Consider the following 26,459-nt stretch of genomic DNA (forward strand, 5'->3'; position numbering starts at 1 on the left):
TTGGACTTGCGCTGCCCGCGGCACGTCCCCTGTTCGGCGCGCTCATCGAAGAACGGCCGCCGACAGACTCCCCTCAGAAAAAACCTTACAACCAAGTCCAGGATCTAGGTTCGCTCAGGATGAACTCAATCCGCTCCATACAAAAGCTAAACGCTGCTCAAATTGACCTCCCGGAATCCGCCTCCTGGCATGCCGACTACAAAGACTCTGCGTACATCTACGTTGGCGGCCTCCCCTACGACCTCACCGAAGGAGACATCGTCACAATCTTCTCCCAATACGGTGAGCCCGTCGACATCAACCTCGTCCGCGACAAGAACACCGGAAAGTCAAAGGGTTTTGCGTTCATCAAGTATGAGGATCAGAGGAGTACCGTGCTAACCGTGGATAATTTGACGGGAGCGAAGGTGCTAGGAAGAATGTTGAAGGTTGATCATGTTAGTCAGTATAAGCAGCCAAAGAAGGATGGAGAGGAAGACGATGATGATCCGAGACCAGTGGCAATGAATGTTGCGCCGGAGCACATCCGTGAGCAGGAGGGTGCGAGGAAATCGAGAACAATGAGCGAGGCACCTGGTGGCATCAAGGAGGACGTGGACGACACTTGGGCTGGTGATCTTGATGTTGAGGACCCAATGAGACAATATCTCGTTGAAGAACGGCGGAAACAATTAGCAGAAGCAGCAAAAGAGCGCGAACGGTCGGAACGGAAGGGAAGCTCCGGCAGACGTCACAAAGACGAAGATAAAACCGATAGGGATGGACGACGAAGAAGTCACCGCAGCAGGAGCAATGATACAACACGAAGACGAGATCGCGACAGGAGTGGTGAAAGGGAGAGGACATCTGATCGAGGTCGAGAGCGGAGGCACCGGAGTAGAAGTCCACGAGATGAGCGTAGGAGTAGCAGAAGGGAGGATCATAAGAGCGAGAGGAGAGATCGTGATCGCAAGGAAGATGACAGACGGCGAGAGAGGTTCTTGAAAGACGATCGACGTCGCGATGAGGCCAAGAGTAGTTCAAGACGGCGAAGCAGAAGTCAAGAAGAGGAGCGCGCACGAACCAGGGAGTGATATTTCAACAGTAATGATATTATATGGCAGGAAAGCAACGAGCGAGCGTATCCTACCACCTCTTTAACCTATATAGGTCCGGTTATCTAGAAGCATGCCCCATACCGCATACACCTTCTCATAATGTCCCTCCAGAAAACAACAAATGACGCTAAACTCCGGCTCAAACCCAATAAATAATACAAAACACAACAAATTAGAACCCACGGTTGTGTAACATTGTCGAGACAGCCCTGTACATCTCCAAAACCTCAAATTGAATCTCTTCCTTCCCCTTCTCACCCAGGCCCTTACCTCCAGGACGTCCTCTCAAGTCCCAATGATCGCACTCGAAAGTGTCGATGTATTCTCCCCACGTCGCACTCTTCACACTAACAAGTCCATCGTTGTCGCGGCCCTCGTTTTCGGTGACGACGTGATGCGGAAGGTACAGCGGATGCCAGAGAGTGATCTTGCGAGCTTCAGGTACGCGAGCACCAAAAGAAAAGTAGCTGACATTCGGGTTATCCGGAGTCCGAGGATTAAAGACCTCACGCATGAAGTTCGTGGTCAAGTTGGCATAGGCCGGCGTGTCCAGCAAGCGAGCAAGGTATGACGCCGTGAAGACCGTCGCACTTAACGGCGAATTAGACGGACTTGGCGATGGTTTTTGCTGTGGTATATCACTTCGCGAAATCCTTCCCAATCCCAGATAATCCCGACACCAATCCATGAACGCAGAGCCTTGATGTGGTGTTGATAGGGTTGTCAAACTGACGGGTCGATAACTCGCTCCCTTCTCCTTCGTGATGATGTTCGCAAGTAAATGCCGAACATCCAGTCCACCCATACTGTGCGCCAAGAAGTTCAATTCGGTTCCCTTCTCTACCGTCTTCTCCAGAAACTCGTGCAAAGTTCGTGCCCGCTCCTCAATCGATCCGGTGGAAGGCACCTTTGTGACGATAACCGTGCAACCAAGCTTCGTCAAATCATCGTAAATGCCACCCCAATAATGATAGTTCAAAGCGGGAATTTGCGGGAACCCGATCTTGTCGAAACCGTATAGACCGTGGCACAGCACAATTGCTCTTCGCGCAGGCCTGTATGCCTCCATCACGGGCGGAAGGAATTTCCATTTGATGATTGGCTTTGGCGGCTCTGGCTTCTCGTTCTCCGACTTCTTGGGTAAGACGACTCCACCGTCTGGGTTTCCGTCCTTGTTGAGATAGGGAATTGCGATGCGGGATGCCTTGCTTGCGACGACTTCCTTTACAGACGCCGCGACAGTGCCGACGACATGCTTGATATATGATGGTAGTAAGTAGGATGACATTGACGACCGTGATAGTTATCGCCGCCACCCCCGTTTGTGTTTGATTGACTGGATATATGCTGGGTTGACTGGGCGTTGCTTGGTGTTTACCCTCTTCCTTCGAACCGTGCACGGGCGCTCGTTCGAGGGAATTAAAGTGGTTGGGGATGGACGTTCGCCACTGCAACGTCATTGCAAGGGTCTGTCAGAAGGGTGCATTCACTCTGCCAATACTGTTTGATTTACGATTCAAATAAAGTGCTCGAGCGGAGTCTCCAACTCATGTACAACGCTCAGCACCGGAGCATTCACCCTGACAGTAGACGACGGTCGCCGAGGGACAAGTACACCGCCAGGCCGACTTAGTAGCAATGCCAATGCCGCAGTCTTACTCGGTACGTTGAACCCTGAACAGCATACAGTATATTGTCTAATGGACTTTCAGCGTGCTCCCCGGAGGGGAAAGAATGTCAAGAAAGGAGGTGCGTGATGACATTGCGGAACTCCCTCGAGACGGACGGCGGCTAACGGCGCGTTACAGTTCAGTTCACCGTTATGGTGGTCGGCGCGTCCGGTACGGGTCGCACTACCTTTGTGAACACCCTTTGCAATAAGCACCTCCTCGACCATTACCGCGACGCGAACGACGCGGAGAACGCTCACACGGAGCACGATGTCAACATCCGCGCCATCAACACGGAGCTGGATGGGGAGAGCACCAGAATCAGCTTGACCGTCGTCGACACCCCCGGATTCGGTGACATGCTCGATAACGAGGAGTCATTTACGAAGATTCTCGGTTACCTCGAGCGCCAATATGACGAAGTCCTCTCCGAAGAGTCTCGTATTAAGCGTAACCCGCGCTTCCGGGATAACCGCGTCCACGCCGTTCTCTACTTCATTCTTCCTACCGGCCACGGTCTTCGCGAACTCGATATCGAACTCATGTGCCGTCTTGCACCCCGCGCAAACGTTATCCCGGTCATCGGAAAGTCCGACACGCTCACCCCTGACGAGCTCGCGCTCAACAAGAGGTTGATCATGGAGGACATCGAGCACTACCGTATCCCCATCTACAACTTCCCATACGACATCGAGGAGGACGATGACGAGACCGTGGAAGAGAATGCGGACCTACGTAGGAAGTTGCCATTTGCGCTCGTCGGCTCTGAAGAGGTCGAAACTTTTGATGATGGAAGCACAATCCGCGTTCGCACGTTTCCATGGGGAACCGTTGAGGTCGATAATCCCGATCATTGCGACTTTTCGGCTCTTCGTTCGGCATTGTTGGAGACGCATTTGGCCGATTTGAAGGACATCACCCATGACTTCCTCTACGAAAACTACCGTACTGAGAAGCTTTCCCGCTCCGTCAACTCCGGAAGCCATGCAGCCGACGTCTCCATCGATTCCATCGATCCCTCCGACCTGGCCAACCAATCAGTCCGCATTAAGGAGGAGCAGCTTAGACGCGAGGAAGAGAAGTTAAGGGATATTGAGCTTAAGGTACAGCGCGAATTGAGCGAGAAGCGTCAGGAGTTGCTCGCGAGGGAGGAACAGTTGAGAAGCTTGGAGGCTAGGTTGGCGACCGGCGCGACGCCTAGTCAGCAGAGCTTGGTACCCTCGGAGACCCAGTAAATTATGTCTGGTACATACGTGTTTGTGAGTGGACCTATCTGGAGGAGTTATCTTCGTTATCATGTTTGATTTTGCTGCGATACCAGAAGGAGGTGATTTGGAAAGGTTTACAGGACTTAGGAGGGACATGCAATTGAATTGCTAGCTGGCTATGCTTCTTCCATCGTCCACTGTATGCTATAATTTGGTATATCATGGGTATCTTGACTCGTCTCTGCAACTCATGGAAATTGTTCCAGTCCTCTTACGAATGTTTCCAATCCTAACTCAAACAACTCGACGGCAACACCCTTACCCCCTGTATGCTCCACTGGACTTAGCGGGTTCTTGACAACATATTCCACCCATAGGTTCACGAAGATCTGATGCAAAATCTGCCTCATGTTGGCTTCGTTTGGCGAGGTGATAAGAACGAACTTGAGTAGGGAAGGAGTCTCATAATAGTGTGTTTTGTATTTCGAGGTGCGATATGATACGAAGGAGTTGTCGCTGTCAAGTGGTCAGCTTTCACCCCACAGAACGACGTGTTGGAGTGTACGTACGATTGTCCGGAAAGCTTCTTGGTCATGTTCCGTATCGAGTAAATAACACCAAACAGAAGCTTCGCATTATCATGGTTTGCCAGGTTCCCATCCGCGCTCGGTTGCGGTGTTGATCGATCTGGTCGCCTGTTCCATTCTTTGTAGTAGATACATTCGCAGTGTCTGTCGAAAACGTAGAACTCGTAGATAGTCATTGCGGAAGGAACTGAAGGAGTTTTGGGTGTTCTTGGGTTCGGCGTGTACCGTCGACGGTCGTCCGCTTGTGTGCCGGCGAGGAAATCATCTCAAAGCCGCGACAAAATAAAGTTACTTAACATGATAAAATGATAAAGAGAGATTATTCAACAGGACCAGCCAATCCCACAACCTGGGCTTATCGTTGGTATCTAAAGTTGCTTCGCGGTGCAGCAGGCGGCACCCAAGTCCGGTATATATACGACAGCGGCCCCATGACATCGGCATCAACAAAAATTGGCAGTTACCATCATGAGCCTTCAGCGCGGACAGAGTCGCCCGTCAGATGCCAAAGGACTCCTTTTTGCGGGCTTTAATCAGCCGAACGGCGACTGCTTTGCTGTAGGGCTTGATTCAGGCTTTCGGGTCTTCAGTACCGATCCACTGGAGGAAAGAGTACGGAGAGGTATACGCTGCTGAAACAGGCCGAGGTTCCTGGTTGACAGTTTGAAAGACTTCGCAGATGGTGGTATTGGCGTCGTGGAGATGCTTGGGCGGACAAATCTGCTTGCCCTGGTCGGAGGAGGACGTAATCCGAAGGTGAGCCGACACAGCAAGCACTCTATGGATATAGGCTTAGCTGACTTGTCACCTACAGTATCCGCAAAACAAAGTGATCATATGGGATGACCAGAAGAGAAAGCCCATCTTTGAGATTGAGTTCAAGTCGGAAGTGAAAGCAGTCCGTCTGCGGCGGGACAGGTATGGCTGAGGTCATATTGCTAAGTTCTGGATTGACCCGGCCTCACACAGGATTGTTGTAGTTTTGGAATCCCGTGTCCATGTGTACTCTTTTACCACCCCACCGCAAAAGCTTCACGCCTTCGAAACAACCTCAAATCTGCGAGGGCTATGCGCGCTGTCGACCGCTTCCTCCGATATGGGTACCCTGGCATTCCCCGGTAGGTCCGCCGGACAACTCCAAATCGCATCCCTTCCCCCTTCTCCCGACTCGACGCCAAAGATCAATCTGATCCAAGCACATGCAAGTGGCCTAAGCTGCCTTGCCATGTCTGATGACGGGACACGATTAGCGACAGCCTCAGAGACCGGGACTCTCATCAGAGTCTGGAACACGGCGACTGGAAGTCTGATTACTGAGCTTCGACGAGGTCTTGACCGAGCAGAGATATACTCGATTGCGTTCTCACCCAGTGGCGGAGATTCGCAGAAGTTATGCGTCAGCTCCGACAAAGGCACGATACACGTCTTCCACTTGCCTCCACTCACGTCCTCGGCAACCACCTCACCAATAAGCCCCGTCTCACCCTCTCTTCCATCCAACTTTGAGAATAAAAAGTCACTAATTAGCATGCCCATCCTCACGTCCTTCCTTCCAAGGTATTTTTCTTCAGAATGGTCTTTTGCACAGGCTTCCGCATCGGATAGCTCGAAAGTTGAAGAAGGAACGCGATGCATCGTATCGTGGACTGGATCTGATGTTATTGTGGCGGTTTGTGGGGATGGAGGTTGGCATAAATTCGTGGTAGAAGAACCGCAGCCTCATACTGGAGGGAAGGGTGGCAAAGATGGCGAGAGGGGATGCAGAAGAGAGGCCTTTCGGAGGTTTTTGGGTAGAGATGCCTGAGCCGATGTTGATGAATTCAAGCTTCTTTTTAGCGGAGCATGTCGGGCATCTCGTACAATTGCGATTGTACTGTAGCTGGCACAGCGTTCAAAACTCTGTAGCATTCGGACGGGCATCTACGGCGCACAAACTACTGCTGATCACAATATCGAATCTCCCGAGGTCCTTGTTTGACATTTTACCTTCTAGTAATTACTTCGTACGCGAATTGCCTCTTTGGAGTTCGCGCGCCTCAGCTGAACCACCGCTGCCGCTTTGCGCCGTGCTTCTTTGCGGCGGCAGCTGCTCGTCGTATACCTGGTAGTATACGTAAGTAACTTCAAGTACAGCAATTCCAACCCCAGTCGCTTGAGCATAACGCCTGTTCCAGTAGGGAGATCAACCAGCGGACTTTGCAAGTTCTAACCGATACACACTCTCTACTTCGAACCCGAGGGCGCCTGCCGAGGTCGTCCTTGCCATTCCTGCTACCCAAAATAAGGTAAGTGATTGCAGTTCTGATCGATGAACGTGTCGTATCTGCGTACCCTGAAGGCGCAAGAGGTCTCGCCGTCCTCTGGACGTGTTGATCACCAGGATGCCACTGGTGGCAAGGGAAACCCTGACCTGGGAGGTCTTGTGTTCGCTGAAGAAGACTCGCAGCCGCGACCATCCCACCTTTCATTAAACCCAGGCTTACGTTATACAGGTACTTTTCGAAATACCCTCTGCTAAGAGGCCATGTCATACCACAGATACGTCAAACTACCATAACCCGGGTCCCCAACAATGTGAGGGGCCAACATTCTACGGCTCTGCGCGGTTCAAAAGAAAACCTTCCTCCAGTCCATCCCTCTGCGAGCGACGGGAGTCATGACCACGACGAGCTGCGCTTTCCTGGATATTGTCCCAACTGTGGAGGAACCAATCACAATCTTTTTCAGTGCACAAAGAAGTGTTTCTATTGTGGAGAAGCTGGTCATAATGCCATTCAGTGTAAGCTAGAGACGTTGAAAGCCGTCGAGCCACTTGAGGCGATCGCTGATAATGCACGCCGCAACCGGGACAAGACGACTTGTTTGATCTGTGGAGAGAAAGGTCACCTTGAAGTTGCCTGCTCGGTGAGGTGTTTCAATTGTGGACATGCTGGTCACAAAGCTGTTGATTGCTTGCAAACGTGTTACTATTGTGGAGGAGCTGCCCACAAAGCTACTGAGTGCAAAACAGAGCACTGGTTGCCCATTCGCATACAAGGTGTTTATGACATTCAGAAAATCCTGAAGGAGAAGACACGCCTCAGTCTTGGAAATCTGTGTAGATGGTGCGGAGAACCTCACAGCACCCGCGAGTGTAATCAAAAGATGTTCACGGTGAGTCACTTCAGCTGTGATACGCATGCTGGCCGGGTTCGCCTAAACCGACTGCAAACCCTTTGCCTTCACACGACCGCTTTTGGGTCTTGTGTTCGTCCGAGGACTTGCGTTCAGAATGTCGCGCCGAGCACATTCAGACGGAGCCTGTCTTGATACCATGACATCGCTAACATGATGTTATTCTAGGTTTCCCCTCTCGTATCAGCAGTCCGCGCACCCAAACGCCGAGCGTCACAGGACAAGGTGTACACAGCGAGTCATGCAAAGGCCGCGAAGCAGCGTCTCCGCGATGTGAGCTTTCCCCTTTCGTAATGTAGAAGTAACTGTACAGGCGCTAACTGTGGCATGGCAGGTCCAGGAGGTTCTGGATACTGTGAAACGCAGAGTATTGCAACGGACAAACGGCGCTGTCACTCTTCATCCGGATTCATCCAAAGGTACTGTCATGACTCTGCTGAAATATGAGCAGTTAAGCCTGGTCTTGTACTGGAACGGCTACCTTAGCGATATGTTGAAACGGTCATTCATCAGTCGTCAGGTTCGCCTCAGCGAAAACAGGTAAGTCTTCCATTCGTAATACCTCTCCAGTTGTATGCTTAACACATCAACATAGAGAGCCTGTCAGCAAGGTCGCTGGAATTGAATATACGAGAACTGTGTCGCGCCGCGAAGGACACAAATGGGAGGAACTCTTTGGATATTCCATGTGGGTTGAGCTGATCGGTTCATTGCCAACGGATGATGAACTTTATCACAATGCCCGAATGTTAGGATATAAGTGGAGCGACTTATATGGAGAACTGTGCTTTCACAGAAGGCTGCGCAACGCAGTCGTTCATGAACATAAATTCTTGGACGATGACGACCTGTGTAATCTGAGCAGCCGTGTGCTATGGATATCAATGTTACTCGGTATGTTCAAGAACCTGCAGTGTACGACGATTACTGAACACTTTCACAGGTTATGGCATGCCGAAGGAGGCAGTAAGATTGAGAAATTTGCTAGGGGAGCTTGTCCATGCTAAGAGCAAGCCCCAACTCGCGAACGCTCGTTCTTCTAAACTCCAAAAAGCCTCGACGAACTCCGCAACCCTTTCCGATCTCTCAAGATCCAACAAGTGCTCGGATGAATCCACGAGCGTGGTGGGACAGGATATGGTTAAGATGAGGGATGCGGAATCGAATGCCATGGGGATTAATAAGCTTGATGCTAGAAGGAAATTGTTAAAGTGTTTTGAGCAGGTGCGTGAGGCCAGGGATATGCGAGAATTGTAGGGGATGTCAAGAATATCCTCACGGGAGAAACATACTTTTCGCAATATGTTAGTGATCACTGGATACAGTCCTGAGCCACATGAAGAGTAACATAGTATTTTCCATATTACGAGTTGATTTCCTGTCTTCACCGCAAGCATTCGTAGAACAAGTGCAGGACAAAACTTGTATTTTGCGCAGTGAAACAAGTTCAAACCCAATGATGATATAACGCCTAACGTCCTCCCCGGTGTGTCGCACACATCTACAGCCCCCAAACATTTCAGTAGTCAATGATCATGACCTCCGGCGGCGGCGGTCTTCCTGGACGATCCTGGCCTTGCTGCTGAGCAGCTTGCGGAGGTTGCTGCTGATTCTGCCCTCTCGGTTGTGCTGGTCGCCTCCTTTCTCGTATTTCTCGTCGACCTTGGCCTGGGTCATTAGCCCTTCTGGGAATTTCAGCAGCCCGCACTCTTCCTCCACCTTCCGGCAACCGAACTACATCGTGTTGCTGACCTCGTACAGCACCAACAGGAGGGTCTACGGCAATCCTGGGTGGAGGGTTCCTCAGCATTTGCTCAAGTCGCGCATCTCTCTCCACGGCATAATTCCGCCTGGGCCGCAGATTGTTGTTCGCAAGAGGAGGTGGCAAAAAGCCTCGAGCCGGACGAAAATGTCCATCATGCCCGTAATACCCCAACGGAGGAACTTGAGGCGCAGCTTGTACGGGTCTTCGCGGAACATCTCGTCGGGGCGGTGCTTGTCGCAGGACAGGAACGTGCTGTCGTTGGGGGGCTCTGACCACGCCTGGCGGAGGTGGTGCAGGGGGGCGAACAGGAAGGGGAGGAGGAGGAGCCAGTGCAACAACGGGAGCGGGCCGAGGAGGATGCGGAACATGCTGCTCATGACGAATGTTATGCCGCGCATGGTAGTCCGCCGTCGCTTGTTTCCGCCTAGCTTCATCGGCCTCGACCTGTTTCGACACTGAGATTCTTAATTCCTCTTCAGTCATGTCTGGCCTCTGCACGCGTTGCTTTGCAATCGCAGCTTCAGACGCAGCCTTTACTTCTTGATCGTTTCGTGCATGCGTATCGTCATACAAGGGACAAGGTGTCTTCTTCACAATTCTGCCTGATGCGTCTCTGACATCATGAAAATGGTCATAGTTCTTCACGCTCACACCGCAGATGTAGCACTGCTGGTGGCGACACTTCGTGCAAGTCATCTTATTGCAGCCTTCTTCCTTGAAGAAGGGCGTCTTGCAGCTGTTGCAGTTCCGAATTAACGCCTGTGACATGGCCTCCTCGACGGCATGTCGAACGTCAATCTTCTGATCTTGAGCGACTTCTTCACAACTTTTTGGTATATGCGATTTCAGCTGGCACAGCCGGCATGACACCTCCAAGCAACCCTCATTTTTGCAACGAAACTCCTTATCATCTGGATTCTCGATAACTTCCGCATAATCGCAAAACGGACAGCGGACCAGACCTTCAAGATCCGCCATTCTCAACTCTTCCTCCTGCTGAATCCGGAGGAGAGCCTCCAAGTTCTTTTCAGGAAGAAAATGACGAACCTCAGACATCACGAACAGTGACTTGCAACCAGACCCGTCCATGCACTTGAGCTGGTAGCGTCGCATACCAATCTCCGTCTCGGCGTTCCGTCGACAACATTCCAGACAGAAGAGATGTCCATCCTCACACTGCGATACACGGTTGATAGGCACCTCTGCAAAACAACAACCACACTCAACCATTCCCCCAATTAACTCGTGGAACTCCTCATTCTCCCTCTCCGCACGTTCTCTTTCCTTTTCGCAAACCTCCTTGCTCATTCTCTCTGTTTGCTTTGCTTGCCAGTATTCAATCTCCTCTCTGATGGGCGCACATGCATCCGATGCCAAGATCATCCCAAACGCTGCATTGCGGCGACGAGCAATATTCATCGGCTTGTAGGGCAGAAGGTTGCCATTTTCAGCGCTCGTGTCGACCTTCTTGAGGGCCAAATAAGTAGGTAAGTAAAGATCGTTGTTCTGCTTCATGACATGACGAATGTATGCATCCGGGATAACCGGAAAGTCGATGCTTAGTACTTTTCGACAATTGTGAAGGTAAACGTCTTCCGGGGGCGGAGGCTTGCGGTCCTTGGATTCGTAGTCGATTCTGGGTGCACGCATGCCTTCATCAGAAATTCGACGTTTCCTCTTGTTGTCCTTCGGCGTGGACTTTGGATAGCCAGGATTCTCAATAAACTGGGAAACAATATACGTGACGATATCAGGTTCCCGAGTCGCATGCTCTGTCCATAGAGCAGATATATGCTTCTCACAAACATCTGGAAAGAGCTCCAGTACTGCGACAACCGTCTCGTCTTGGGATCGCGGTCTGAATGTTTCTGGTTGTGCCTGCTCTTGTTGCTGCTGTTCCCGGCCAACGCCCGCGTTGGTAGGAAAGCTATCACTGTCATTGTCACCAAATAGATCATCCACTGTCGTTATTGTAGTCAGCTATAACGCCTCATGATCACAGGAGAATCACATACCTCCTGCCCTCGGATGTAGCGGATGAGGATAATCAATCGGCTCTCCCTCATCCATGAACCCAGGCAACGGAGCATCCTCCTCATCACCATCCTCCAAGAAGTCATCTCCGAACAGGGATGGCGCATACAACCCCTCATCCTGCTCAGCAGCACCTTCACCTTCACCATCACCCGCTCCAAAATCGTCTCCATCCCCAATCAAGAGCAGATCCGCAGCGGCCTCAACATCGTCGCCCGCCCTTTCCAGCGCTGCTGCCAGAGCAGCGAAAGGACGGTCCGGAAAGAGTTGAACCAATACATCCATCTCCGATGTTATAGCTGATGAGGAGTGGATGTATGCTCTGGTAGGTTGACGTTTTGGTCTGCTCTCAAGTGGGTTTAGCGGCGTCGTAGGTCGTTTTGCCTCATCGAGGAAAGTCATGAGCGGCATTGGAGGAGCTTGCAGCAAATTCTCCATAAAACATAAGACGGTCTAGAATATGCCCAGTATGTTATTGTCTATCAACACCACTGTTTTGAGTTGAGTGTCAAGGTAAGCTATGCAATGTCGCTCCGGCGACCTCTATCCATTCCACCCACCTTTCACTCTCACAATTACGCTTCAACTCCCGAATCCCCATCCCCTCCCATCTCACCCTCCTTCACCCTCCTCATCCTAACCGTCAACCCTCCAGCCGGCTTCGTCGTGATGCACGTCTCATTCCCAACATCCCTCCCGATACTCTCAACCTCGAATCTCCTCAAAAACACCGCCAAAAACGCCTTGAGCTCCAACATCGCGAACTTCCATCCAATACATTTCCTCGGGCCCTCCAAGAACGTCAACATGTTATAAGCCCCGACACCCTCAGGAAGTGCATCCCACCTATCCGGATCGAAAATCTCGGCATCACCTCCCCAGTATTCCTCCAACTTGTTAACCACAGCCGGTGCGATTTGGATGATTGTGTCTTTCGGCACCACGTAATCCCCTAATCTCGAATGCTCCCTCGCAACACGCATCGTGACGGAGGCGGGTGGCCAAAACCGGATAACCTCGCGGACAAAGTTGTTGAGGTAGCGGCAGGATTCAAGGGAGTCGTACGTGATCTCATCCAGGTGAGAAAGCTCAGTGCGGAGGCGGGACTGAACATCGGAGTGGATGGAGAGGGCATGGAGCGTCCAGAGAACTGTCGTGGCGAGGGTCTCATGGCCTGCGGCACTGTATGATCTATGTTAGCACAGGCCTCACATTCTCGTGCGCATATGGCACATACAGAAAAGTCATGATCATCTGGACCATGTCATCATCCTCAATAACCTCCTCACCCGGCTTCGCCTGCATCTGCTTCCTCAGCATACAACTCAACAAATCCCTCCTCTCCCCCTCATATGAGTCTTTCTCGTTCTGGTTCATCTCCTCCCGTCTCTTGTCGATGAGCTTCATGGATTCATCTACAATCACCCTCTTCGCCTTCGTGACTGCCGCAAAACGTCCGAAAGGCCAGTATTGCAACGGCCACGAAATTGCACTCATTCCATCAAATAACTTGTTAATCCCTGTCGCAAAGATAAGGGTATGATACGACTTCGCGAGAGGGTGGTCGGAATTATGCAGTGTGTTGAACTCGAATCCGAAGCCTGCCAATCCGATCATGTCGAGCATCGTCCGATTTATCGGTTCCGTGACATTAACAGCCGCTCTATCCCCGCGTACATCGAGTTCTTTATCCCAGTACTCCACCAATGCCTCACAACTCTTCGCGAAATTGGGAACGACTTGCTTTAGGTTGCTCAATGCGAAAACTGGGAGGAGGACACGTCGTTGTCGTTTATGCTCGTCGCCTTCGAGAGCGATGACGGAGTTTCCGATGATGCGGATGAGTGTTTTCTGGAAGTATGAAGGTTTGGGGAAGGTGTCGGGGTTGTTGAGGATCGTTGCTATCGCCTTAGGATCGGTAACGCTCACGCGCTCCAATCCCATGATGGTCCGAAACTTGACGAATGATCCGTACTTCCTATGCCACTGTAGCTGTCGATTTCCATCGCACAACCACGCTGTTCGAACCGATTAGCCCCTGAATGCTCAGCAGTACCACAAAACAACTCCGAACTCACCCTCAGCAAACGGGCCAAACCCAAACAAAAGGTTACTATCCGGCCCGGGCATACTCCTCAGCGGACTCAACACATGCGGCCAAATCACGACAAACCACACCACTCGGCACAACACATACCCCGTCGCAAAAACAGGCGAAGTCGTAGGTGAGTGTATAATCAGCAATAGCGCAGTGACAGTCAACAAGAACAATTCCTGTCCGTAGTCCATGATGATGGTGCTGGTCGGAGTGAATGCAGTAGCCGTCCAGCAGCTTCCTTACTTGACGATGAAGGGAAGACGAGCATTTTGTTTGTGAGTCGGAGTTCTCGATCTTCACGTCATACGGTACATGCGTTCTATAGATCGCGATTACCGTAGTAATTACTACGGTGTGCAAAATTCTTGCCGTAACGTTCACCTGTGCGCGAGAGGCACATTCACCACCCGTAAAACCAACAAAACCAGTCCGTTGTAGAACCTAGGAAGGCCTACAAGGGCTCAAATGCTGGAGAAGATATGCCAAAATACCACCCGTGCCATAGTTATTGACAATTACATGGTGGGGTGCGATGTTTATGAACTTGCTGCAATCATCAACCGATCCGTGCGCGCCATTTACCGCATTCTGAAGAGGTATGAAGAGACGGGTAGCCATGAGCATACGGGCAACTCTACTTGTGGCCCTAAACTGCAAATAGACGAGTTCTAAGGCAGGGTGAGTTTGGTACCTCTTTTCGAGCACTCCGCTGAAACTCGACAATGCTAGCAAATCAAGTGGCTGTATGATCAGAACCCCGTACTATATCAGGATGATTGCGCCGACTTCCTGAACCTAGAATTTGCTATGGCACTGTCTCGATACCACATCAACCGCTGCCCCAAGAAGATTAGATATACTCGAAAGGTGCTGACCTTAAGGGCGGCTGAACGAAACAGCATTTAACGAGCGCATCACGCCAGAGCTATGGCCGAGTACAGTCAAGAACAGCTAGTCTTCCTCAATGAATCTGCTGTCGACGAGAGGACCTCCACCCGCAAATTTGGTTACTCACCGATTGGTACGGGGGCGATCCAGGATAGGCCATTTGGACAAACCATACGCTGGAGTGTGTTGCCTGCACTCACCTCGGCAGGGTTGAAGGCCTTACACATCTTTCAGCGATCATTCAATGCTGATTGATTCGTCGAGTTTGTCCAAGTGGAGCTTCTCCCGATCGTGGGGCCCTACCCTGGTCCAAACAGCGTCATATTGCTTGATAATCGTCAAATCCATCATGATGAAAGGGTGTTTCAACTGCTTGTCGAGTGAGCCGGCTGCCGAGTACATTTCCTACCACCTTACTCGCCAGACATGAATTCAATCGAGCTCTGTTTCAGCATGATGAAGTCCCGGATGAAGCGCAATCATACCCACCCTGACGCTCGATCAGACCCTGAAGGCTTCATAGGCTGCGCAATCAACTTCGTCAACTCCCAGTCTGAAAAAATGGGAAACTTGTTCACAGCGTGCAGGTATGCATTGTCAGATGCAGAGTTGCGCCGTTGTTGAGGTTAACAACCAGGCAACAATTAAGGCTATGGCAACCATGTAGGGACGTATCACTAGTTTTTTTTGGATAGTTTTCTGGATCGAAGCAAAATATTCGTTCATTTTCAGACACTTGCCATTCCCACAGACAGATCCCCTCACAAAATGGCTGTATGGCTGTCCAAATGCCCTGCATCGAAATGTGGTCTGCAGTAGCTACCGACTCTAGTTGCAGCAATGTGCATGATACTCGTCACCCTGTACTTTTTTTATGGTGAGATTGGAGTAAGGTGTTGAACTTTGTAGGGGCAATGTGAAACGACTAAGCATGCTATCGAGAAAACGAGAAAAGAAAAATTTACCACAGTAATAAGGATAACCAAAGGCACTTTCTGCTTCATCAGGGACTTTGTAGACTTCGAAGGATGTCTCCCCTAAGCTCCGGTCTGAATGCACTCTCTCCCGCATAATAGCCTTCCAAACAGGCCAGACCCAGCCCTTCCTAGCAGGTGGGAGAGCATCATCGTCGATCTTTTTGAGGTCGTCGTGGCAAATCCTGTGCTCAACAATTGCTTCCTGTGCAATGTTGACATCGTATTTGGTATAGACAGGACTGTGGTTAGCAACATAGGTTAAAACCCATCCAAACCATTGCTTGCTGGTCCATGAAGAGGACTTGAGCCTCTCATTGCTTGCGGTTCAACTGCTACCTGACTTGAGGGTGGTGCTTGGAAGTCGAGTCGACCGACTGTTATGGGAGTAGGTAGGCCTTCATGACCGCTCGAAGATATGCTCTCTGGTATTGCTGAAGGTGCATCTGTCGATTTGAATGGTTCACGCAAGCTATTGAAGACTGTATCAAAAAGTTGCGGTGCTCTGAGAGTTTCCACTGGTTCTTGGGCAGCAATATACTCGGCCCAGCGGTTGAGCTGCTGGTTGCTGATGTATCGATGGACCTTAGTCACCGGATGGACATAGCACAATGACTGGTGGCGATTCGCACATTTGTAAGTCTGCTGTAATGCCTGAACCGCAAGGACCTTGGTGTAGGCAGTAGGACCACCCTGTTAACCGAATTTGTGCGGTTGTAGGCAGCCGCTTAGGTCAGGGGTAAAGCAGGGGTATATCTAGGTCGCACGTAGCATTAGGAATCGACACCTCTTACCTACCCATCAAAATCGAGCTTCCACACCCTCGATGTTGATAGAGACATCCTGCAGGGCTCGAGTCAGTCTGCCTAGGGCGTGGCGCTCGAAGCTTGCGGGGCTCTGTCCTTGACTGAGAGGCTCTCAACAGGGTTTGCTGGTCTCCGGTCTGGTTGGGAATCCGAGGTTGCGGCACGAAATATATGTCGCTCTGGACGAAAGCTGACCACTCAATCTTAGGTGTCAAGCGCTGAGTGTTGACGGCTTCAATGAAGGTCTCTCAGTCGATATCATGACATTATCAACACCACGGTACATCCCTGGATCTCCCTCGACAGACTTTAAACTGCAGGTGGTGTAAGGGAGTGAATGTTGAGTCCCTCTTTAATCACAGGGTCCTGACGCAACTCATCTAGGACAATTTTGAGCAAAAGCGGTTGTACTTTGTTCCAATTTATTAGGGGATTCGCCTTGAATGGTGCTTGGGCATACCTATGCTTAGGTTCCCTAGTGACAATTACCTGAACCATGAAATCATCGTAAATTCACTCATGGTCAATGTTTTCGTCTTCGTCTGGGACCTCGATGATGGTCTTAGCTCTCTTTTCCCTCCAGACTGGATCTGCTGGTGTCCGTATGCGCCAATCATCGACGGGCCTAGCCGGCGCTTTGGAGGTACAGGAAGAAGTCCTGAGCTGAGCTGATGCTTTTTGTGCTCCTCTCAGCTTCCTAGGAGGCATACTGATGAAGTTATTAAGTGTTTGATGTTCAGTCGCGCTTCAGCTAGAGTAGGCGGTTTTACTGCTGTGTGCAAAATTCTTGACGTAACTTTCCCATGTGCGCGCGAATTGCAAACTCCATATGACAAAACCCATAAAACAACATAGATAAAGGCCTCGGAGGTCGAGTAAGGGTTAAAACTGATCATATCTATCCTTAGCAATCACGTCGTGCCACCGGTTTTGGACCACAAGGCCTCCCTCATTCGCTTCATGCTGAAAAGGTGGTTTCAGGTTTAAGAAAGAAACAGACCCTGGAAGCCTCTAGGGATGCAGCTCCGGGTTCCATGAGATAGAGGGAGCTTAGATGAACAAGTTCTACGTGTGGCTTCTTTGATTCTAACTGTTTTTGAGGTGTGTGGGTCCAGAGAGTGCTTTCGTTGCTTTCCTGCATGTTCATGCAACATCATGCACCTATGCCGAAACCTTTCTTAATGTCACAACTCTATGAGAGACTGTACTACACGCGTTTCGAGGACATCTATCGATTCCTAAGAGTCTAATCTATCAATGTCCCTCCTGAAATCGCCCTTCCAAGCCTTGTCTACGAAGATGGGGGGGTTCATGAAACTATCCTCGCGCAGATAGGGGGTAAAATGCGCCGCGTCAAGAATTTTGCACACAGCAGTAGACGCTACGACATGCATTCTGCACACCGCAGTACGCAGTGCAAGCGTTCGCCAATCGATCGGGCCGTATGATTTAGATAACACTTGATTATTAACCCATAAGATGTAAATTTCGAAATGTAGTAGAAGCGAACGGGATGAATGTGGTCCTCCTTGCTTACAAAGCTCCGCCGCAGCCGCCCGAGTCCTCCTCAGTCGCCTCGACGCTTTTTGGTCCCGAACGTTACATTGGATGATGTCTTGTAATGGGTCATGGAGAAGTGGGGTTTCGGTGAAAGGGTCCTGGGGAAAGCAGGTAGAGGTTAAGGAGAATCGGATAGAACAATCGAAAAACAACAGTCTCATTGCTTCTGATCAAATCCGCCGGAATCCCAATGTACGTGACGAGGGAGATTAGTAGAACACCCATCAATGAGCACCCCTCTTCCAATTCATATTCAGCTCTTCACGAATGCTGTTACATTTTATATTTTATGATATGAATGAAGGAACCCATTAGCTAACTGCGATCAGTTGCTGAACACTACAGCTGCTGTATACCTTATTCAATGCCCACGCAACCTTCACGAACGTTATCATCCCTGCTGCATAGCCTTTATCCTCGCTTCCGCCGCCGCAGCCCGTCTCTCCCTCTCAATCTTCTTCTTCATCTCCTCACTCAACCCCTGTGTCCCCTGCTCCCTTTCACTAAGACTCGTCTTGACCCCCAACGTCTTCCCTACCCCCACCTTCTTCACCCGCTGCTCCATCCTCTTCGTTCTCTCGTCCTCCTCAAGTTGTTTCAAGTTCGCTTCTCGCGCAGCGCGGTCTTCTCGTTCCTTCAGCTCACGTTCTCGTGCGATTCGCTTCTCTGCGTCGGCCTTGGAGATTGCAGGGGGAATGCGGGCAGCGGACCAGTCCCAACGCTGCTCGCCGAGTTCACCGCGGGTGATTCGGAATGCATCGCGGACTTCCCTGGAGCAGGCAATTTCAAAGGCGGTTTTGCTTGTCGTGTTCTCAATAGTTGGATCTGCTCCTTCTTTCAGTAATGCTGTGACGGTCGCTGGCGAGGACGATGCTGAGGCGAAATGCAATATATTGGGCGTGTGATGGTTTGCTGGATGCAATTTGAAGTCCGGTGATAGCGAGTGCTGCTTTAGGTATGCAAGCAATGCTGATGCCTTCGACCGTTTGATCAACGATGTTATTTCGCCAGTGTGCTCCAGGAGCTTCGTCTCCTCCGCACTGGCCTTCGGTGGTCCACCAACAGCCGCTTTCGCCGTTGTCTTCTTTGAAAGGTCTTTCGCAGGCTTTTGTACTTCCTTCTCGACATGGGTCGACACCTTCACCCTCGTCAATTCCTGAAAACACCTAATCAACTCACTCTGCGTCGGTCTCCTCGTCGTGAACGGAAAGCCCCTTATCCTCGGGTCATTCGCCTTGACCACGGCCTCATCATACCCGAAGAGCGCCCTCCTGTTCTCCGTACCCGTGGCCCTGATGAACACGAGCTCACATTTATCCATCATCCCCTTCCAACTAGCCAATAGATCCCGGATATCTTGTCGTAAAGCGGCTTCATTGTACCTACGAATTGAGGCACCAGCCGAATGAGCTGCACCTTTTGCGGCGTCATTGGCGGATTGAGCGCCTCCCTGTTTTCTGCGGGTGGTGTAACGGTGGAAGGTTTTGTGTGCCAGGACGGCGACTTCACCACCTTGCTTGGGGGCGCAGGAGACGATCATGGCGGCGAAGTGGCCACCGCCGATCATGATCATTGCAACGGAACGCGCACTGTACTGGACTGCGGGTGTGGGTATTTGCTTCTTGCGGATAGAGTCAAGGGGTGCGTCGAGTTCGTCCTGGGTGAGAAGAGCACGGTAGATTCCTAGTCGGGCATCTGCGTCGAGCGCCGAAGAGGATAGCCACATCAACGGCGATTTGTTCTGCTTCATGCTCCTGTCCTCCAAGCTCTCCAAGGGCGCTACGGTCGCATGCTTCCGTAGCAGCTGCGCAATCTCATCCATGGCCGATTCTTCCTCATCCTCGCTGCCGGAGCTCTCCGATCCAGAGAGAGATTCATTCAGATCTGCAACTTCGATTAGACTTACAACAATACAGCTCCTGGAGGTAACTTACTTTCGAGCATCTTCTCAAACTCCTCCCCCTCCACAGTCTTCTCCCCTGCAACAGATCTCTTCACGTTGAACGTGTGCAGCATACTCTTGTAATGCGCTCTTCGATCCTGCACGATAGCAAATGACTCGACTCGACATAATGCGCAAGCCTTGCCGTTGTCGTCTGTGGGTGCCTCCGGTTCCTCGCTGGTCGGGGCGGCAATGGGAGTTGCGGATCCATCGGCGAGGGTGAGGGTATCGAGGATAGGCGCGGGAAGGGAGTAGACATAAAGTGGCTTCTGAAGCAAAGGATGTCGGGGTTTATCTTGTGCGGTCGCCATTGTGAATGTTGCTAATAACCTTTTCACTTTTGCCTCAGGATTTGCGACGGTGTACGAGTCTTCGTTACAGCGCAGTGCGTGACATCACCGAAAATAGGCAAATTGGAAGATATAGAGGATATATAATGTAAGTAGAGACAGTGTCCTTCTGCTTTCACTAGCGTCCTTTCCATCCCATTTGCGACTGTACGGTAACAATATTCTCAACCCCCCCGTTCAGAGCTTCTCCATCTTCTCACCCGTGATTTCCACAACCTGTTGATATTCAAGTCAGCGACAACCGCATATGTGAAAGAACACGGTCGTCAACCAACCTGTTCAGCCCCCGGATACTCCGGCAGCACCAACCCAAACTTCTCCACGATCCCCGGCGGTACGAATCTTCCACCCAAAAAGTGCCGTCCCTGAAACCACTCCACACACGGTTTCGGCGCGGTCAGTGAGATGAGTGCGTTGGGCATGAACCCTTCGCCGGGGCCAGAGGTGGGGGGACCGTTGTCGATGGTCCAGGATGAGGGAGCGTCAACGGAGAGGACGGGGGTTTTGGTGGATTTTAGGGCGGAGATGATGTTTGGGAAGGGTTCTCGGATTTCGCCGGAGAATGAGAAGCCTGTACAAAGTTTAGTAGGAGTTGGGGAAGGAGGAGGGGAGTGGTGGCGAAGGCTGCTTACCGAAGATCGCGTCCACAATGTGATCCGTGTTATCAATTGCCGGGTACATATCGTCCACAAACGGGATCTTCAACTCATGTAACTGCACACATAGCCTCTGTACCACGGATTAGTCTCCCAATATGACTGGGAATATCTGTCTTGGTACCTCATATAAATCACCCTTCGTGGGCTTAGGGTAAAACACCGTGGGTTCGTACCCGAAATGCCAAAGATGCCGACTTGCGACGAGGCCATCGCCTCCATTGTTACCCGGACCGGCGACCTGCGCACCATATTCATCAACCAACCACTCGAGGGAACGTTTCCCTGAACTTTGGGACGCACCACCAAGATCCTCTTCCCCTTCTCTTTTGGCTGTAGTTTCATGACGGCTGCTGCGACACTCAACCCGGCGAGTTCCATAAGTTGGTCAATTGCTTTTGAAATAACATATGTCAACTATTGCCGTTTCCATTGCGGGGGAAATCACATACAGAACCCGCCGGTTGACATGAGCTCCTTGTCCAATTGCTGGGCGGCTTTGGCGGCGAGGTACTATTTCACGGTTAGCACATGGGTCATAAGACACGTATCTAGAACCATAGAACCTTGATGGCTGGCATGTTCGGTAAGTGATCTTGATGATTCTGGCTTTTGGAGTTCTGCCCCGACATTGGAGTTGGCCGTGATGTCACACAACTATACACAACAAGATATGAGAGATTGACGTATATAACCGTTTTTGAAATCGTTCAAAAAGAAAGAGTTGTGCTCCATCACACTCTCTCAGCCATCACGTGCCCGGGGGTGCATCGTACAGCTTACCGTAACCTGCATCTCCAAAATCAACCTCCAAAAAGTTCAGCCGACCTCGAACCAACAAACAACCATAACCCCGCCAAGATGCAAGTAAGAATAAGATTAGCACGCTACGGCGTGAAAGGCAAACCCTTCTACCACATCGTCGTCGCAAACCGCAAAACCGGCCGCCAAACCAAACCCATCGAAACCCTCGGAACCTATGACCCCATCGGCAGCCCCGAAGAAGCAGGCGGCCCGTTGATCAAAGAAATCAAATTCGACATGATGCGGGCTAAATACTGGCTCGGTGTCGGTGCTTCTCCCTCGGATCGTGTGGAGCATTTGTTTGTGAAAGCGGGGTTGTTGCCGGTGCCGGAGAAGACTTGGAAGTTCCAGCCGAAGGACGAGGAGCTTGCGTTGGAGGCACAGAAGAGGGCAGAGGAGGGGCTGGTGAAGGCGGAGGAGGCGAAGAAGGCGAAGAAGGCGTACGAGGCGGAGAAGGCAGCGCGGAAGGCGCAGAAGCAGCGGGCTTAGAGGGAGCGAGAGCGGCAATGGAGGCGGAGAAGCTGAAGGAACAGGAAGCTGCGGAGAGCGCGGCCGTAGCACTGCAGGACTTGCCTTATTCAGCTACAAAGGTGAGTGAGATGTCCGGGGTGAGGGCGAGGTGCGCCGCAAAGGACAGGACCGGGACAAACAACGTGATGAACTCTCGGATGTATACCTTTCGATCTCCGAAGTGTCATATGTGGATAAACCCGACTGCCTTCCTTCTGATCTTTATGTTTGTTCTGGTTCTGTTCCGGCGCATCTTTGCCTACAATCCAAAACTTCGAGAACGAGAACACGAGTACTGATGGTTGACCGTAGAAACGAGAAAACCTAAGGTTTGAAGGGCAAGATCGAATCGCCGGAAGTCTGGAGGTGGCATAAAGAATCATTCATTTCGGATCATGCGAGGAATGCATTGGGTATAAAATAAGTTAGGTTGGGCCGGATGTGCCCACACTTACAAATGACAAAAACATCCATCATAACTCCATTGTGTCCCTTAACCTGCTTCGTCATGCCTCCTCTTCATCATCACTTTCCTCAACCTCACTTCCCAATGCACTATCCCTCGCCTCCAACTCCCCCGCTTCCTCAAGCATCATCCTCGTCGGAATCCTCGGCAATGCAATATCACAAACCCTCTCCTCCCTCAACAGTTCATCCACAAACTGATCCATGGTGGTAAGTGACCACCCGCCCAGATGTCGCACCCTCAACTTGCGATAGTCAGCGTAAAAGGGCTCGAGAAGCTCGTAGACTTCTCGGGCAGGGAAAGTGAGACGGACGTAGAACGCAGCTACAGCTCTCAGGTATTTCCATTCCTCGCCTCCGTCGTCGCTCTTCAACATCTCCACGACGATTTCCTTCTCGGGCTGTAACTGTAGCAACTTAAACACCAAACAGAGAAACTCCGTGGGTTTTTGTGCACCGTATTGACCACCAATGTATGTTAGCGCTACGATCCGGTCGAGGATCGTGGAGGAGGTGAGGGCGAAGCAGGCGTCTTTGTAGTAGAGGGAGTCGAGGATTCGTTCGCGGATGATTTTTTCGATAAGTAACTACTGTCCCATCAATTAGTCTCCAACTTCTTCGCAAAGCGCGACGAATAGGAAGAAAGGTGTACATACGGCGGGGTTGATTCCGTGGTAGTTTAGGCCTTCTACTTTTGCGTCCCGGGCGAGGCCTCGGTCAGAGTAGAAGCGGCTTCGGTCACCTTGGCTGTCGTCTGCCATCCTATGTACTCTTTCAATGGCGAATGTCGCGATCGAGGCAGGATAATGGTGTTTTGGTTCTCCTCGGTATCTTCACCTGACGTTCAGCAGCTCGACGCGACTTCACGCAACTTGACGCACCGACTGAACACCATACACCAAGAAACCTTATACGACCATTGCACAAGGGATAGAAGGAGATGGCGAGAAATAGTGAGAAAGCACAATCTATGCTCTTCCGCTTCAGGGAGCAGCAACAAGCAGAACTCGGTACGCTCTTCCTATATACACTCTCTGCGGACATGTGCACTGACAAGGGCGTACAGGGATCATCGATTCATCTATGCGAAGACCAAAACGAATCACAGAAGGTGCGGTTGTGGCACTCAATCTCTGAACTGAGTACTGATGAGCGATATCGTACAGTCGAATCCATCCCAGCATGCGAGAAATGGCGATCCCAAGTCGTCAAAGAAATCTCCCGCAAAGTGACAAAAATCCAGGACCCTTCATTATCAGACCACCAAATTCGTGATTTGAATGACGAAATCAACAAACTTATGCGTGAAAAACATATTTGGGAACTCCAGCTCCGTAATCTCGGTGGACCGAACTACATGCGTTTTGGATCTCGGATCTATGATTCCGAAGGGCGGGAAGTTGCCGGTAATAGGGGCTACAAATATTTCGGGCGGGCACGGGAGTTACCCGGGGTTAAGGAGCTGTTTGAGGCGTTGGAGGTACCGAAGGAGGAGGTGGGGAGGAAGAAGGTGCGGAGTGTAATGGGTGTAGGGAGTGGGTATTATGGGTATGGAGATGAAGACGACGGGGAACTGCTAAAATGGGAAGAGGAGAGAGAGGAGGACGCACGGAAAACGATTGAAGAACAGGACGGTGGGGAGCCGGAGAGGGGATGGGAGAGGATACAGAGGTTTGACGTACCGAGCCAGAAAGAGGTGGAGGGGTTCTTGCTGGAGAAACGGAAACAGAGGTTATTAGATCGGATAGGCTAATCAAACCTCGTCTCCGGATGGTATCAAAGAAAACAACACGAAATAACTCCGGCCAAATGTCCTAGTTGTCTAATACCCTTTCCATCGCCTGGATGCAATCATCCTTCTTGGTCGGCGCTTTCACGCCTTTCTCCACCAAAAGAGACTTCATCTGCGCTACCGTCAACTTGCTCAACGCATCTTTCTCGTACAACATCGCCGCATATTCCCACGTCAGCTCCTCCTTGACCCTCTTCTTCGGCACACTCCCCTCGCCACCATCCTCCCCATGATCCGCTCCGCGTTTCCGTGCGGGAGGTGCTTTGACGGGAACAGAGGTCGTGACGAAGCTGACTTTCTCCAACTCCTTCGCCCATTCCGCGATATGATCACCCGCGCGCCTATCGATCCCCCGATACTTCGGAATCGTATCATCCTCCCCCTGTGTCGGAAGATCCTCATCCAGCGCAACAGCCTGCAAGATTCTATAATGCCACTGTAGTGCCGGATTACGGTATTTCTCCGGCTGGTAGCCACCGATAGATAGCGATGCGACAATATCGTGCATTTTGTCGATAAGAGAGTCAGGAGCGCGTGTTGTCGTATTTTCCGGGAACAAGCGGATATCGTCCGCGTAAGGGAGTGGAAGCAAATGTATCCCCGCAGGTTGTTTTTGGACTTTTGTTTCCGGATCAGTAACTTCCTGCGACGCGACCATGGCCACAAAAACTGGTGATGCGTTTCGGCGGGCGACGAGCCAGGCGAGCCCCATGCGAGAGGAGGTGAGCATTTGTTTGTGGAGGGCGGAAAAGGTGCGGATCGAGCCGGTTATGTCGGCGTCGGTTGGGTAGATGAAGTATGACGGGCGGGTGTTCCATTCGAATTTCAGATAATCCAATGGCTTGAATCCGAGGAGACGGAGAATTGGATCCTCGATCACGCGGAGGGATGTGAGTTCGTCTTTGTTGAACACGACAGGCTCACCCCCGAACTTGAACGCTTTCTTGACGTCGGTGGTTTGGAGGGTCCGTGTGGTGTCTTGACAGACCATCTCGGATTTGGTTTCGACGAGTTTTGCGATTGAGCCGCGAGTCCAGACGTAGTTGCTCTTCGTTGCTTCCTGGCGTTTGAAAAAGATGTAGCCCTTGACGCCAATTTGGAAGCCGGGGCCGAGTTCGAATGGGACAGAGTATATAGCTCGTTTTGGGACGCTTTTGGCGGTGATAGCCGAGAGGAGATGTTTGTAACGCGTTTTTGCGTCCATCACCAGTTCGGGTTCATCTTCCTCCGTTTCCTCCACATCTGCCGGTAGCACGACTTGCTCCCAAAACTTGCTTACATCGAACTTCCCTTCGCCGCTCCTGATAAAGAACGGCTCGATTCTGATACCGAGATCGTTGAGATCTCGTGCTCGGGTGAATGCTGATTTACGTGCTTGTGGGTTGGAGGCGTGAGGATCCTCGTTGTCGGTGATCAGGAATAGTCTCTTGGAATTGAAGTTGGGGGCTTTTGAGGTAAAGATTTGGTTCGCGCAAAAGAGCACGTTGGTGATTGACACGGGACGCTCGGAGGGGGTGCAGAGTTCGTTGAACGCGTCCTCGTCTGTAAGATAACGTAAGCATTGATCCTTTTCTCATAAAAGGTGCGCATACACACCTTCAAGAATCGTCTTCAGTCCTTTGATACCCTGCGCGTCTGGCACGTCCAGAGCAAGGAGGATGTATATGTTCGAATATGTCTGCCCCTCGTTCACCTTCGTCTGCTCCGTCCCATACAAGACAATTCCAATCACATCCTTTGGATTACTAATGATCCTCTGTAATAGCACCTTATACGCGCACTCCAACGCAGTTCTGACGGGATTTGACGTAGGATCCTCGTCGTCAGGGTTGAGCATAGATTTAGAGACATCAATCATGAATAGCGTCCCGTCCTTCTGGTTCTGGTATTGAATGTCGTCCAGTTGGTTGTCTTCGTCATCGTCGAAGTCTTCGGGAGGTTGCCATGGGGTCGACATCGTCTTGATCTCTTCTTGTGGTTGATATTATGTCCTGGGGGAGCGTCCTCCGCATTGAGCTTAATTGTGTCTACGTTACACCGTGTGCCCTTCCTGAAGGACTACATAGAGCCAAGGTCTTC

At 51.1% G+C, this 26,459-nt stretch overlaps 14 protein-coding genes across 14 annotated transcripts; 6 read left to right on the forward strand and 8 right to left on the reverse strand.

The window, feature by feature from the left end:
- Positions 1-119: 119 nt before the first annotated feature.
- SAICODRAFT_53525 (putative U2 snRNP component IST3) lies at positions 120-461 on the forward strand (the record flags this gene model as incomplete). The annotated part of the gene is made up of 1 exon (XM_019169218.1): positions 120-461. A coding segment is annotated over one exon (342 nt), but the record flags the coding sequence as incomplete, so codon positions are not given.
- Positions 462-1,269: 808 nt separating this feature from the next.
- Positions 1,270-2,166, reverse strand: SAICODRAFT_53686 (alpha/beta-hydrolase; the record flags this gene model as incomplete). The annotated part of the gene is made up of 1 exon (XM_019169227.1): positions 1,270-2,166. The coding sequence occupies one exon, from the start codon at positions 2,164-2,166 to the stop codon at positions 1,270-1,272; it is 897 nt and encodes a 298-aa protein (XP_019026109.1).
- Positions 2,167-2,755: 589 nt separating this feature from the next.
- Positions 2,756-4,225, forward strand: SAICODRAFT_76843 (septin). The gene is made up of 2 exons (XM_019171042.1): positions 2,756-2,846; positions 2,906-4,225. The coding sequence occupies exons 1-2, from the start codon at positions 2,798-2,800 to the stop codon at positions 4,000-4,002; spliced, it is 1,146 nt and encodes a 381-aa protein (XP_019026110.1). The 5' UTR covers positions 2,756-2,797; the 3' UTR covers positions 4,003-4,225.
- Positions 4,224-4,738, reverse strand: SAICODRAFT_5615 (snare-like protein; the record flags this gene model as incomplete). Its single annotated transcript, XM_019169428.1, has 2 exons — positions 4,224-4,491; positions 4,545-4,738. 2 exons carry the CDS (start codon positions 4,736-4,738, stop codon positions 4,224-4,226), a joined length of 462 nt encoding a protein of 153 aa, XP_019026111.1.
- Positions 4,739-4,991: 253 nt separating this feature from the next.
- On the forward strand, positions 4,992-6,366 carry SAICODRAFT_89115 (WD40 repeat-like protein; the record flags this gene model as incomplete). Its single annotated transcript, XM_019171609.1, has 4 exons — positions 4,992-5,184; positions 5,233-5,318; positions 5,377-5,480; positions 5,532-6,366. Exons 1-4 carry the CDS (start codon positions 5,031-5,033, stop codon positions 6,364-6,366), a joined length of 1,179 nt encoding a protein of 392 aa, XP_019026112.1. The 5' UTR covers positions 4,992-5,030.
- An 884-nt stretch (positions 6,367-7,250) lies between these two features.
- On the forward strand, positions 7,251-7,565 carry SAICODRAFT_43821 (uncharacterized protein; the record flags this gene model as incomplete). The annotated part of the gene is made up of 1 exon (XM_019168753.1): positions 7,251-7,565. A coding segment is annotated over one exon (315 nt), but the record flags the coding sequence as incomplete, so codon positions are not given.
- Positions 7,566-9,089: 1,524 nt separating this feature from the next.
- On the reverse strand, positions 9,090-11,850 carry SAICODRAFT_89121 (uncharacterized protein). Its single transcript, XM_019171611.1, has 2 exons — positions 11,517-11,850; positions 9,090-11,462 (listed from the first exon to the last, which is right to left on the reverse strand). Exons 1-2 carry the CDS (start codon positions 11,818-11,820, stop codon positions 9,256-9,258), a joined length of 2,511 nt encoding a protein of 836 aa, XP_019026114.1. The 5' UTR covers positions 11,821-11,850; the 3' UTR covers positions 9,090-9,255.
- A 215-nt stretch (positions 11,851-12,065) lies between these two features.
- On the reverse strand, positions 12,066-13,824 carry SAICODRAFT_17419 (cytochrome P450; the record flags this gene model as incomplete). Its single annotated transcript, XM_019165802.1, has 3 exons — positions 12,066-12,717; positions 12,773-13,553; positions 13,614-13,824. 3 exons carry the CDS (start codon positions 13,822-13,824, stop codon positions 12,111-12,113), a joined length of 1,599 nt encoding a protein of 532 aa, XP_019026115.1. The 3' UTR covers positions 12,066-12,110.
- Positions 13,825-18,252: 4,428 nt separating this feature from the next.
- On the reverse strand, positions 18,253-20,114 carry SAICODRAFT_33649 (uncharacterized protein; the record flags this gene model as incomplete). Its single annotated transcript, XM_019168306.1, has 2 exons — positions 18,253-19,745; positions 19,796-20,114. The coding sequence occupies 2 exons, from the start codon at positions 20,112-20,114 to the stop codon at positions 18,253-18,255; spliced, it is 1,812 nt and encodes a 603-aa protein (XP_019026116.1).
- A 305-nt stretch (positions 20,115-20,419) lies between these two features.
- Positions 20,420-21,571, reverse strand: SAICODRAFT_89131 (apolipo protein A-I binding protein-like protein; the record flags this gene model as incomplete). Its single annotated transcript, XM_019171612.1, has 6 exons — positions 21,376-21,571; positions 21,262-21,322; positions 21,113-21,204; positions 20,934-21,050; positions 20,786-20,882; positions 20,420-20,724 (listed from the first exon to the last, which is right to left on the reverse strand). The coding sequence occupies exons 1-6, from the start codon at positions 21,439-21,441 to the stop codon at positions 20,420-20,422; spliced, it is 738 nt and encodes a 245-aa protein (XP_019026117.1). The 5' UTR covers positions 21,442-21,571.
- A 51-nt stretch (positions 21,572-21,622) lies between these two features.
- SAICODRAFT_29204 (ribosomal protein S16) lies at positions 21,623-22,489 on the forward strand. The gene is made up of 2 exons (XM_019167348.1): positions 21,623-22,203; positions 22,436-22,489. The coding sequence occupies exon 1, from the start codon at positions 21,671-21,673 to the stop codon at positions 22,100-22,102; it is 432 nt and encodes a 143-aa protein (XP_019026118.1). The 5' UTR covers positions 21,623-21,670; the 3' UTR covers positions 22,103-22,203; positions 22,436-22,489.
- Positions 22,490-22,629: 140 nt separating this feature from the next.
- On the reverse strand, positions 22,630-23,349 carry SAICODRAFT_5622 (PRP38-domain-containing protein; the record flags this gene model as incomplete). Its single annotated transcript, XM_019169432.1, has 2 exons — positions 22,630-23,175; positions 23,245-23,349. 2 exons carry the CDS (start codon positions 23,347-23,349, stop codon positions 22,630-22,632), a joined length of 651 nt encoding a protein of 216 aa, XP_019026119.1.
- Positions 23,350-23,528: 179 nt separating this feature from the next.
- SAICODRAFT_33653 (Isy1-like splicing factor) lies at positions 23,529-24,341 on the forward strand (the record flags this gene model as incomplete). The annotated part of the gene is made up of 3 exons (XM_019168307.1): positions 23,529-23,598; positions 23,646-23,699; positions 23,755-24,341. 3 exons carry the CDS (start codon positions 23,529-23,531, stop codon positions 24,339-24,341), a joined length of 711 nt encoding a protein of 236 aa, XP_019026120.1.
- Positions 24,342-24,402: 61 nt separating this feature from the next.
- Positions 24,403-26,337, reverse strand: SAICODRAFT_23701 (Ku DNA-binding complex, Ku70 subunit; the record flags this gene model as incomplete). The annotated part of the gene is made up of 2 exons (XM_019166717.1): positions 24,403-25,922; positions 25,977-26,337. The coding sequence occupies 2 exons, from the start codon at positions 26,335-26,337 to the stop codon at positions 24,403-24,405; spliced, it is 1,881 nt and encodes a 626-aa protein (XP_019026121.1).
- Between the last annotated feature and the right edge of the window lie 122 nt (positions 26,338-26,459).

This window comes from Saitoella complicata, assembly GCF_001661265.1.
Source record: "Saitoella complicata NRRL Y-17804 unplaced genomic scaffold SAICOscaffold_4, whole genome shotgun sequence".
Lineage (NCBI taxonomy): Eukaryota > Fungi > Ascomycota > Saitoellomycetes > Saitoellales > Saitoellaceae > Saitoella > Saitoella complicata.

Coding starts and splice junctions, on each gene's coding strand:
- SAICODRAFT_76843 (XM_019171042.1), top strand. CDS start 2,798: ATGGACTTTCAGCGTGCTCCCCGGAGGGGAAAGAATGTCAAGAAAGGA. Junction 2,847..2,905: donor AAAGAATGTCAAGAAAGGAG/GTGCGTGATGAC, acceptor GGCGCGTTACAG/TTCAGTTCACCGTTATGGTG.
- SAICODRAFT_89121 (XM_019171611.1), bottom strand. CDS start 11,820: ATGGATGTATTGGTTCAACTCTTTCCGGACCGTCCTTTCGCTGCTCTG. Junction 11,463..11,516: donor GCTACATCCGAGGGCAGGAG/GTATGTGATTCT, acceptor CAATAACGACAG/TGGATGATCTATTTGGTGAC.
- SAICODRAFT_29204 (XM_019167348.1), top strand. CDS start 21,671: ATGCAAGTAAGAATAAGATTAGCACGCTACGGCGTGAAAGGCAAACCC.